Raw genomic sequence first — 13,670 nt, 5'->3', positions numbered from 1 at the left:
TATGCATATTCCAAATGGCCAGAAATAGTCATCATGAAGTCTTAAACTTCAGAAGCTACAGTGAAAGAAGTGAGAAAATTGTTTGCCCAGTTTGGGTTGCCACATCAGTAAGTAATGGGCCACAATTTGTTTCAAGTGAGTTTGAAGCATTCCTTAAAAGTAATGGAGTCAGTCATGTTCTGTCCGCACCTTACCATCCAGCGACGAATGGTCAGGCTGAAAGATTAGTACAGTCCTTTAATCAGTCCATGAGAGCATCTGAAAATAGTGATGGAAATGTTGAAAAGAAAGTTGCTCAGTTCTTGTTAGCATATAGGGCTGCTCCGCACTGTGTCACAAGTGAGACACAAGCCAAAGCATTCTTGGGACGAGAATTTAGAACAAAACTGGATTTGTGGAAACCGGACATTCAATCTGCTATGTCAGAAAAGTTGAGTCAAAGTGGTGACATGTCAGAGACCAGACAAGTGGATGGTAAAGTGTGGGAGAGGGACTATCGTGGTGCAAATAGGTGGGTACCAGGACAAGTTAGTGCTCGGCATGGTGAGAGACATTATGATGTCGATGTTGGTTACGGACAATGTCTCAGACACATCGACCAGTTGCGATCCAGAGAGGAGCGCAATGTTAACGTTCCAGTTGAACCAGATTTACCTGAGAGTTGTGCAGCACCGAGGAGAGACTCTAATCATGCTAGTGTCTCATGTGGCGAGACAAGCTCACCTGCACCAGTGCTTCAGCCCACTCCAAGACACTCAAGAAGGACAATCCGTCCACCCGATAGACTAACTTGTACTTAGGGAACATCTATCAAAGTGGACTCTAAATAAGTTTTAGCTTTACCTTATAAGAACTGTTCATTTATTCAGTGGGTTTCCATCAGGTATTCTGTGTGTGTGTATGGGGTGGGTGTGTGTGTGGGTGGGGGGGGATGTTATGTTATGTCATCTATATCCACGCGTATGAGCGCTTGAGCATGTGATATGATGACTTCACGTGGTAATGTCATGGACGTGGTACATGTACCTCACTTTGAACTTGGTGATTAAACTGTGCAGAACTATGATGTTTCATGTGTTCATTCAAACGAGTGGAATCAGTACACAACACTTGATCACAACATCCATCTGTTGTTTGCCTTGTCCAGAGTTAATTATAGCTGGGATGTTTGTAGGCATTAACCAGTAATGAATCAGTTAAAATTTAGAAGGAATCCTTGGTCATTCTTGACAAATGGATGTAAAAAAGACTACATATTGTTTATAAGTCACTGTATACAATGTCTTGAGTTCTACTGTAAGGAACTGTGGTGTGTCAGAGCTGCATGGCACAGTTGTGGCAATGGCACTTGTATATTTGTATTCTGTTGGAAATAGTAAAAATGCCAGTCTGTACTTCATTGTGTTCTTCACATTCAGTGTTATCATTTTGCCTACCCGGTATGTAATCCTAATGGGTTCACAGTGGTGTGATGTATTTCTACACCTGAGATGATGTGAGTTCACAGTGGTGTGATGTATTTCTACACCTAAGATGATGTGAGTTCACAGTGGTGTGATGTATTTCTACACCTGAGATGATGTGAGTTCACAGTGGTGTGATGTATTTCTACACCTGAGATGATGTGAGTTCACAGTGGTGTGATGTATTTCTACACCTAAGAAAAATGTGAGTTCACAGTTGTGTGATGTATTTCTACACTTAAGATGATGTGAGTTCACATTGGGTTGATGTATTTCTACACCTAAGATGATGTGAGTTCACATTGGGTTGATGTATTTCTACACCTAAGAAAAATGTGAGTTCACAGTTGTGTGATGTATTTCTACACCTAAGATGATGCGAGTTCACATTGGGTTGATGTATTTCTACACCTAAGATCATGTGAGTTCACATCAGCTTCCTTACACAAATCCCAGTAACCAATACCCTGTGTCTCAGTGAAATCAAGGGAAACATGTCAGATGTGAAAACAAACGCAGCACTCAGGAAAAGAGTACTTGTTTGAGTACTTTAAACCAAGCCAATTTCAGGTTTTACTGTGTATAATTTTCTCACATTTTGAGAGATCCGTTCACCTACTCCTTGCATGCACTTGCTCATACCGAGCTTTAGAACATGCATGGGAAGAAGATTGTAGCAAAAACTAAGGAAAGAAGATAGATGTAATCCAATGATTTGCTACATTCAGCACAATCGTTTCGCATAACACTTTCAAACCCATTTACACCTTGTTCATCTGCAGGCTGCTGAAAAGGCCATCAAGTCCATGCTATACAATAAAGACTCCAGGCAAGCTGATGCGATGAGAACCCATGATTTATCCAGCCTATCTAGTGGTTTAGGTAACCCTTCCCTGACATCCCTGGCCTCCCAACTACAGAATGTTATACAGGACTTCAACCGCCTGCGCTACCCGGACAGACTTGCCTACCCCAGGATCCCAGCTGATGTATACACACAGGCCGATGCGTCACAAGCATGTGAGCTGGCTGGCAAGATTGTGTGTCTGGTGGAACAGTCTCTACACTAAGGTGAGCATTGGAAGCTGTAAATCTCAGTGTCATCTCTCTGTCAGTTTTATAACCTGGAAGACCCACACATACACGCACAGATGTCGTTGATGACCATGTATTATACAAATTGTTCTACCTTCATGATCTGAGACATGCAATGTCAGGTGTAAGGTTGTCTATTTATAGTGCAAGTGATGTACCCTTGAGCATAAGTCAAGCCGCATCCACTTTATTACATGTTATTGTATATGCTTTGAAAATTAATATCCATGTATCAAACTTGTAACCAGAGCATATTTACCTCTGTAGAACAAACTAAACTGAAATGAACTTTCACATGTAATCTGAGAGGATACACAACACAGAGTATCAACAATGAAAGTAGGTATGGTCACCATGACTATGGCACTAATCTGATTGTCATGCAGTTCCAAAAAGAAAAGGATTGATATGATTTTATGAACCACCACAAGCATATACATCAGTGCCTGGTGTAGCCACCCTTTGCCTGGATAACATCTGCCTGTCTCCTCCTCCTCATACTGCCAGTCAAGTGTTAAAGTCTCAGCCACAGAGTCCTTGCCATTCCCCATGGAGTGTCTGCATCAGTTACTGCAGATTTGGAATAGGGGGATCTCCAGCTCAAAACTCTCACTCAGAAAGTAGTATGTTATGGCACCCTCTCACTGAGACACTGGTTGTATGTTATGGCACCTTCTAACTGAGATGCTGGTTGTATGTTACAGCACCCTCTCACTGAGACACTGGTTGTATGTTATGGCACCCTCTCACTGAGACACTGGATGTATGTTATGGTACCCTCTCACTGAGACACAGGTTGTATGTTACAGCACCCTCTCACTGAGACACAGGTTGTATGTTATGGCACCCTCTCACTGAGACACTGGATGTATGTTATGGCACCCTCTCACTGGGACACAGGTTGTATGTTATGGCAACCTCTCACTGAGACACAGGTTGTATGTTATGGTACCCTCTCACTGAGACACAGGTTGTATGTTATGGCACCCTCTCACTGAGACACTGGCTGTATGTTATGGCACCCTCTCACTGAGACACAGGATGTATGTTATGGTACCCTCTCACTGAGACACAGGTTGTATGTTACAGCACCCTCTCACTGAGACACAGGTTGTATGTTATGGTACCCTCTCACTGAGACACAGGTTGTATGTTACAGCACCCTCTCACTGAGACACAGGTTGTATGTTACAGCACCCTCTCACTGAGACACTGGTTGTATGTTATGGCACCCTCTCACTGAGACACTGGATGTATGTTATGGTACCCTCTCACTGAGACACAGGTTGTATGTTACAGCACCCTCTCACTGAGACACAGGTTGTATGTTATGGCACCCTCTCACTGAAAACTGGATGTATGTTATGGTACCCTCTCACTGAGACACAGGTTGTATGTTACAGCACCCTCTCACTGAGACACTGGTTGTATGTTACAGCACCCTCTCACTGAGACACTGGATGTATGTTATGGTACCCTCTCACTGAGACACTGGATGTATGTTATGGTACCCTCTCACTGAGACACAGGTTGTATGTTACAGCACCCTCTCACTGAGACACTGGTTGTATGTTACAGCACCCTCTCACTGAGACACTGGTTGTATGTTACAGCACCCTCTCACTGAGACACAGGTTGTATGTTATGGCACCCTCTCACTGAAACACTGGATGTATGTTATGGCACCCTCACACTGAAACACAGGATGGATGTTATGGTACCCTCTCACTGAGACACAGGTTGTATGTTACAGCACCCTCTCACTGAGACACTGGATGTATGTTATGGCACCCTCTCACTGAGACACTGGTTGTATGTTACAGCACCCTCTCACTGAAACACTGGATGTATGTTATGGCACCCTCTCACTGAGACACAGGATGTATGTTACAGCACCCTCTCACTGAGACACTCGTATGTTATCGTACCCTCTCACTGAGACACAGGTTGTATGTTATGGCACCCTCACACTGAAACACAGGATGTATGTTATGGTACCCTCTCACTGAGACACAGGTTGTATGTTACAGCACCCTCTCACTAAAACACTGGATGTATGTTATGGCACCCTCTCACTGAGACACAGGATGTATGTTACAGCACCCTCTCACTGAGACACTGGATGTATGTTATGGCACCTCTCACTGAGACACACTGTATGTTATGGCACCCTCACACTGAAACACTGGATGTATGTTATGGCACCCTCTCACTGAGACACAGGATGTATGTTATGGCACCCTCACACTGAGACACTGGATGTATGTTATGGTACCCTCTCACTGAGACACAGGTTGTATGTTATGACACCCTCTCACTGAGACACAGGTTGTATGTCATGGCAACCTCTCACTGAAACACAGGTTGTATGTTATGGCACCCTCTCACTGAGACACTGGATGTATGTTATGGCACCCTCTCACTGAGACGCTGGATGTATGTTATGGCACCCTCTCACTGAGACACTGGCTGTATGTTACAGCACCCTCTCACTGAAACACTGGATGTATGTTACAGCACCCTCTCACTGAAACACTGGATGTATGTTATGGCACCCTCTCACTGAGACACTGGTTGTATGTTACAGCACCCTCTCACTGAGACACAGGTTGTATGTTACAGCACCCTCTCACTGAAACACTGGATGTATGTTATGGCACCCTCTCACTGAGACACTGGTTGTGTGTTACAGCACCCTCTCATTGAGACACAGGTTGTATGTTACAGCACCTTCTCACTGAGACACAGGTTGTATGTTACAGCACCCTCTCACTGAGACACTGGTTGTATGTTATGGCACCCTCTCACTGAAACACTGGATGTATGTTATGGCACCCTCTCACTGAGACACAGGATGTATGTTATGGCACCCTCACACTGAGACACTGGATGTATGTTATGGTACCCTCTCACTGAGACACAGGTTGTATGTCATGGCAACCTCTCACTGAAACACAGGTTGTATGTTATGGCACCCTCTCACTGAGACACAGGTTGTATGTCATGGCAACCTCTCACTGAAACACAGGTTGTATGTTATGGTACCCTCTCACTGAGACACAGGTTGTATGTTACAGCACCCTCTCACTGAGACACTGGATGTATGTTATGGCACCCTCTCACTGAGACACTGGATGTATGTTATGGCACCCTCTCACTGAGACACTGGCTGTATGTTACAGCACCCTCTCACTGAAACACTGGATGTATGTTATGGCACCCTCTCACTGAAACACTGGATGTATGTTATGGCACCCTCTCACTGAGACACAGGATGTATGTTACAGCACCCTCTCACTGAGACACTCGTATGTTATCGTACCCTCTCACTGAGACACAGGTTGTATGTTATGGCACCCTCACACTGAAACACAGGATGTATGTTATGGTACCCTCTCACTGAGACACAGGTTGTATGTTACAGCACCCTCTCACTAAAACACTGGATGTATGTTATGGCACCCTCTCACTGAGACACTGGTTGTATGTTACAGCACCCTCTCACTGAGACACTGGATGTATGTTATGGCACCCTCTCACTGAGACACAGGATGTATGTTATGGCACCCTCACACTGAAACACTGGATGTATGTTATGGCACCCTGTCACTGAGACACAGGATGTATGTTATGGCACCCTCACACTGAGACACTGGATGTATGTTATGGTACCCTCTCACTGAGACACAGGTTGTATGTTATGACACCCTCTCACTGAGACACAGGCTGTATGTCATGGCAACCTCTCACTGAAACACAGGTTGTATGTTATGGTACCCTCTCACTGAGACACAGGTTGTATGTTATGGCACCCTCTCACTGAGACACTGGATGTATGTTATGGCACCCTCTCACTGAGACACTGGATGTATGTTATGGCACCCTCTCACTGAGACACTGGCTGTATGTTACAGCACCCTCTCACTGAAACACTGGATGTATGTTATGGCACCCTCTCACTGACACACTGGATGTATGTTATGGCACCCTCTCACTGAGACACTGGTTGTATGTTACAGCACCCTCTCACTGAAACACTGGATGTATGTTATGGCACCCTCTCACTGAAACACTGGATGTATGTTATGGCACCCTCTCACTGAGACACTGGTTGTATGTTACAGCACCCTCTCACTGAGACACTGGATGTATGTTATGGCACCCTCTCACTGAGACACAGGATGTATGTTATGGCACCCTCACACTGAAACACTGGATGTATGTTATGGCACCCTCTCACTGAGACACTCGTATGTTATGGCGCCCTCTCACTGAGACACTGGTTGTATGTTATGGTACCCTCTCACTGAGACTCTGGTTGTATCTTATGGGAACCTCTCACTGAGACACTCGTATGTTATGGCGCCCTCTCACTGAGACACAGGTTGTATGTTATGGCACCCTCTCACTGAGACACAGGTTGTATGTCATGGCAACCTCTCACTGAAACACAGGTTGTATGTTATGGTACCCTCTCACTGAGACACAGGTTGTATGTTACAGCACCCTCTCACTGAAATACTGGATGTATGTTATGGCACCCTCTCACTGAGACACTGGTTGTTTGTTACAGCACCCTCTCACTGAGACACAGGTTGTATGTTATGGCACCCTCTCACTGAAACACTGGATGTATGTTATGGCACCCTCTCACTGAGACACTGGTTGTATGTTACAGCACCCTCTCACACTGAGACACAGGTTGTATGTTACAGCACCCTCTCACTGAAACACTGGATGTATGTTATGGCACCCTCTCACTGAGACACTGGTTGTGTGTTACAGCACCCTCTCATTGAGACACAGGTTGTATGTTACAGCACCTTCTCACTGAGACACAGGTTGTATGTTACAGCACCCTCTCACTGAGACACTGGTTGTATGTTATGGCACCCTCTCACTGAAACACTGGATGTATGTTATGGCACCCTCTCACTGAGACACAGGATGTATGTTATGGCACCCTCACACTGAGACACTGGATGTATGTTATGGTACCCTCTCACTGAGACACAGGTTGTATGTCATGGCAACCTCTCACTGAAACACAGGTTGTATGTTATGGCACCCTCTCACTGAGACACAGGTTGTATGTCATGGCAACCTCTCACTGAAACACAGGTTGTATGTTATGGTACCCTCTCACTGAGACACAGGTTGTATGTTACAGCACCCTCTCACTGAAACACTGGATGTATGTTATGGCACCCTCTCACTGAGACACAGGATGTATGTCATGGCACCCTCACACTGAGACACTGGATGTATGTTATGGTACCCTCTCACTGAGACACAGGTTGTATGTTATGGCACCCTCTCACTGAGACACAGGTTGTATGTCATGGCAACCTCTCACTGAAACACAGGTTGTATGTTATGGTACCCTCTCACTGAGACACAGGTTGTATGTTACAGCACCCTCTCACTGAGACACTGGATGTATGTTATGGCACCCTCTCACTGAGACACTGGATGTATGTTATGGCACCCTCTCACTGAGACACTGGCTGTATGTTACAGCACCCTCTCACTGAAACACTGGATGTATGTTATGGCACCCTCTCACTGAAACACTGGATGTATGTTATGGCACCCTCTCACTGAGACACTGGTTGTATGTTACAGCACCCTCTCACTGAGACACTGGATGTATGTTATGGCACCCTCTCACTGAGACACTGGATGTATGTTATGGCACCCTCTCAATGAAACACTGGATGTATGTTATGGCACCCTCTCACTGAGACACAGGATGTTTGTTATGGCACCCTCACACTGAGACACTGGATGTATGTTATGGCACCCTCTCACTGAAACACAGGTTGTATGTTATGGCACCCTCTCACTGAGACACAGGTTGTATGTCATGGCAACGTCTCACTGAAACACAGGTTGTATGTTATGATACCCTCTCACTGAGACACAGGTTGTATGTTACAGCACCCTCTCACTGAAACACAGGATGTATGTTATGGCACCCTCTCACTGAGACACAGGATGTATGTTATGGCACCCTCACACTGAGACACTGGATGTATGTTATGGTACCCTCTCACTGAGACACAGGTTGTATGTTATGGCACCCTCTCACTGAGACACAGGTTGTATGTCATGGCAACCTCTCACTGAAACACAGGTTGTATGTTATGGTACCCTCTCACTGAGACACAGGTTGTATGTTATGGCACCCTCTCACTGAGACACTGGATGTATGTTATGGCACCCTCTCACTGAGACACTGGATGTATGTTATGGCACCCTCTCACTGAGACACTGGCTGTATGTTACAGCACCCTCTCACTGAAACACTGGATGTATGTTATGGCACCTTCTCACTGACACACTGGATGTATGTTATGGCACCCTCTCACTGAGACACTGGTTGTATGTTACAGCACCCTCTCACTGAAACACTGGATGTATGTTATGGCACCCTCTCACTGAAACACTGGATGTATGTTATGGCACCCTCTCACTGAGACACTGGTTGTATGTTACAGCACCCTCTCACTGAGACACTGGATGTATGTTATGGCACCCTCTCACTGAGACACAGGATGTATGTTATGGCACCCTCTCACTGAAACACTGGATGTATGTTATGGCACCCTCTCACTGAGACACTCGTATGTTATGGCGCCCTCTCACTGAGACACTGGTTGTATGTTATGGTACCCTCTCACTGAGACTCTGGTTGTATCTTATGGGAACCTCTCACTGAGACACTCGTATGTTATGGCGCCCTCTCACTGAGACACAGGTTGTATTTTATGGCACCCTCTCACTGAGACACAGGTTGTATGTCATGGCAACCTCTCACTGAAACACAGGTTGTATGTTATGGTACCCTCTCACTGAGACACAGGTTGTATGTTACAGCACCCTCTCACTGAAATACTGGATGTATGTTATGGCACCCTCTCACTGAGACACTGGTTGTTTGTTACAGCACCCTCTCACTGAGACACAGGTTGTATGTTATGGCACCCTCTCACTGAAACACTGGATGTATGTTATGGCACCCTCTCACTGAGACACTGGTTGTATGTTACAGCACCCTCTCACTGAGACACAGGTTGTATGTTACAGCACCCTCTCACTGAAACACTGGATGTATGTTATGGCACCCTCTCACTGAGACACTGGTTGTGTGTTACAGCACCCTCTCATTGAGACACAGGTTGTATGTTACAGCACCTTCTCACTGAGACACAGGTTGTATGTTACAGCACCCTCTCACTGAGACACTGGTTGTATGTTATGGCACCCTCTCACTGAAACACTGGATGTATGTTATGGCACCCTCTCACTGAGACACAGGATGTATGTTATGGCACCCTCTCACTGAGACACTGGATGTATGTTATGGTACCCTCTCACTGAGACACAGGTTGTATGTCATGGCAACCTCTCACTGAAACACAGGTTGTATGTTATGGCACCCTCTCACTGAGACACAGGTTGTATGTCATGGCACCCTCTCACTGAAACACAGGTTGTATGTTATGGTACCCTCTCACTGAGACACAGGTTGTATGTTACAGCACCCTCTCACTGAAACACTGGATGTATGTTATGGCACCCTCTCACTGAGACACAGGATGTATGTCATGGCACCCTCACACTGAGACACTGGATGTATGTTATGGTACCCTCTCACTGAGACACAGGTTGTATGTTATGGCACCCTCTCACTGAGACACAGGTTGTATGTCATGGCAACCTCTCACTGAAACACAGGTTGTATGTTATGGTACCCTCTCACTGAGACACAGGTTGTATGTTACAGCACCCTCTCACTGAGACACTGGATGTATGTTATGGCACCCTCTCACTGAGACACTGGATGTATGTTATGGCACCCTCTCACTGAGACACTGGCTGTATGTTATGGCACCCTCTCACTGAAACACTGGATGTATGTTATGGCACCCTCTCACTGAAACACTGGATGTATGTTATGGCACCCTCTCACTGAGACACTGGTTGTATGTTACAGCACCCTCTCACTGAGACACTGGATGGATGTTATGGCACCCTCTCACTGAGACACAGGATCTATGTTATGGCACCCTCACACTGAAACACTGGATGTATGTTATGGCAACCTCTCACTGAGACACTCGTATGTTATGGCGCCCTCTCACTGAGACACTGGTTGTATGTTATGGTACCCTCTCACTGAGACACTGGTTGTATGTTATGGCAACCTCTCACTGAGACACTCGTATGTTATGGCGCCCTCTCACTGAGACACTGGTTGTATGTTATGGTACCCTCTCACTGAGACACTCTCAGTATGTTATGGCAACCTCTCACTGAGACACTCGTATGTTATGACAACCTCTCACTGAGACACTGGTTGTATGTTACAGGACCCTCTCACTGAGACACAGGTTGTATGTTACAGCACCCTCTCACTGAGACACAGGTTGTATGTTACAGCACCCTCTCACTGAGACACAGGTTGTATGTTATGGTACCCTCTCACTGAGACACAGGTTGTATGTTACAGCACCCTCTCACTGAGACACAGGTTGTATGTTATGGTACCCTCTCACTGAGACACAGGTTGTTTGTTACAGCACCCTCTCACTGAAACACTGGATGTATGTTATGGCACCCTCTCACTGAGACACAGGTTGTATGTTACAGCACCCTCTCACTGAGACACTGGTTGTATGTTATGGCACCCTCTCACTGAAACACTGGATGTATGTTATGGCACCCTCTCACTGAGACACAGGATGTATGTTATGGCACCCTCTCACTGAGACACTGGATGTATGTTATGGTACCCTCTCACTGAGACACAGGTTGTATGTCATGGCAACCTCTCACTGAAACACAGGTTGTATGTTATGGCACCCTCTCACTGAGACACAGGTTGTATGTCATGGCAACCTCTCACTGAAACACAGGTTGTATGTTATGGTACCCTCTCACTGAGACACAGGTTGTATGTTACAGCACCCTCTCACTGAAACACTGGATGTATGTTATGGCACCCTCTCACTGAGACACAGGATGTATGTCATGGCACCCTCACACTGAGACACTGGATGTATGTTATGGTACCCTCTCACTGAGACACAGGTTGTATGTTATGGCACCCTCTCACTGAGACACAGGTTGTATGTCATGGCAACCTCTCACTGAAACACAGGTTGTATGTTATGGTACCCTCTCACTGAGACACAGGTTGTATGTTACAGCACCCTCTCACTGAGACACTGGATGTATGTTATGGCACCCTCTCACTGAGACACTGGATGTATGTTATGGCACCCTCTCACTGAGACACTGGCTGTATGTTATGGCACCCTCTCACTGAAACACTGGATGTATGTTATGGCACCCTCTCACTGAAACACTGGATGTATGTTATGGCACCCTCTCACTGAGACACTGGTTGTATGTTACAGCACCCTCTCACTGAGACACTGGATGGATGTTATGGCACCCTCTCACTGAGACACAGGATCTATGTTATGGCACCCTCACACTGAAACACTGGATGTATGTTATGGCAACCTCTCACTGAGACACTCGTATGTTATGGCGCCCTCTCACTGAGACACTGGTTGTATGTTATGGTACCCTCTCACTGAGACACTGGTTGTATGTTATGGCAACCTCTCACTGAGACACTCGTATGTTATGGCGCCCTCTCACTGAGACACTGGTTGTATGTTATGGTACCCTCTCACTGAGACACTCGTATGTTATGGCAACCTCTCACTGAGACACTCGTATGTTATGACAACCTCTCACTGAGACACTGGTTGTATGTTACAGGACCCTCTCACTGAGACACAGGTTGTATGTTACAGCACCCTCTCACTGAGACACAGGTTGTATGTTACAGCACCCTCTCACTGAGACACAGGTTGTATGTTATGGTACCCTCTCACTGAGACACAGGTTGTTTGTTACAGCACCCTCTCACTGAAACACTGGATGTATGTTATGGCACCCTCTCACTGAGACACAGGTTGTATGTTACAGCACCCTCTCACTGAGACACAGGTTGTATGTTATGGTACCCTCTCACTGAGACACTGGATGTATGTTATGGTACCATCTCACTGAGACACTGGATGTATGTTATGGTACCCTCACACTGAAACACTTGATGTATGTTATGGCACCCTCTCACTGAAACACAGGTTGTATGTTATGGCACCCTCTCACTGAGACACAGGTTGTATGTTATGGTACCCTCTCACTGAGACACTGGATGTATGTTATGGTACCCTCTCACTGAGACACTGGATGTATGTAATAGCACCCTCTCACTGAGACACAGGTTGTATGTCATGGCAACCTCTCACTGAGACACAGGTTGTATGTTACAGCACCCTCTCACTGAGACACAGGTTGTATGTTATGGCACCCTCTCACTGAGACACAGGTTGTAGGTTACAGCACCCTCTCACTGAGACACAGGTTGTATGTTACAGCACCCTCTCACTGAGACACTGGTTGTATGTTATGGTACCCTCTCACTGAGACACAGGTTGTATGTCATGGCAACCTCTCACTGAAACACAGGTTGTATGTTATGACACCCTCTCACTGAGACACAGGTTGTATGTCATGGCAACCTCTCACTGAGACACAGGTTGTATGTTACAGCACCCTCTCACTGAGACACAGGTTGTATGTAATAGCACTGTGACACTTGTTGTGCTTTTTGTTCACAGGTAGAATCTGTTCACACTCTTATGGTCCAGGACTCATAGACAGCAGAACAGCGTGGACCATGTCCATGGTGGCAGTTTCCTTCAGGCGGTAGGAAGCCTTGCAGCCAATCTTCATACAGCCAACTGTCATGGCATTGTCATTCACACACTGTAGTTAGATGTTTTGGACATATATCTATATGACAAATCAACTCTCCCTCAACCATTTCAAAAAATATGTTTAATCATTTTTTGTTTTTGAAGATTGCGAAGATATGGTTGTTTTTACTCACTTCCCAGAAGAGATACTTAGTCTTGGTATTTGTTTTTCATATTATTATCATTCCTTTTTGTACATTCTTTGTTCAGATGTAAATAACAACGTAGTGATTCTATCTTATCTATTATTCAAACTTGAGACAGTAAG

At 45.7% G+C, this 13,670-nt stretch overlaps 1 protein-coding gene across 1 annotated transcript in view; it reads left to right on the top strand.

Moving 5' to 3' along the window:
* The window catches only part of LOC124269683 (sacsin-like), a 94,790-nt gene extending 81,127 nt beyond the window's left edge, over positions 1-13,663 (top strand). The window contains exons 9-10 of the mRNA XM_046704725.1: positions 2,246-2,534; positions 13,265-13,663. Of these exons, the coding sequence (XP_046560681.1) occupies positions 2,246-2,533 (288 nt within the window). The 3' untranslated portion in view covers position 2,534; positions 13,265-13,663. The remainder of the gene's footprint in view (positions 1-2,245; positions 2,535-13,264) is intronic.
* The last annotated feature ends 7 nt before the right edge of the window (positions 13,664-13,670 follow it).

This window comes from Haliotis rubra, unplaced genomic scaffold (genome assembly GCF_003918875.1).
Source record: "Haliotis rubra isolate DU_JTF1 unplaced genomic scaffold, ASM391887v1 Scf1464, whole genome shotgun sequence".
Classification (NCBI taxonomy): Eukaryota; Metazoa; Mollusca; class Gastropoda; order Lepetellida; family Haliotidae; genus Haliotis; species Haliotis rubra.
Note: the sequence above shows the minus strand (reverse complement) of the source record. Positions and strands in the feature narration are given on the sequence as shown.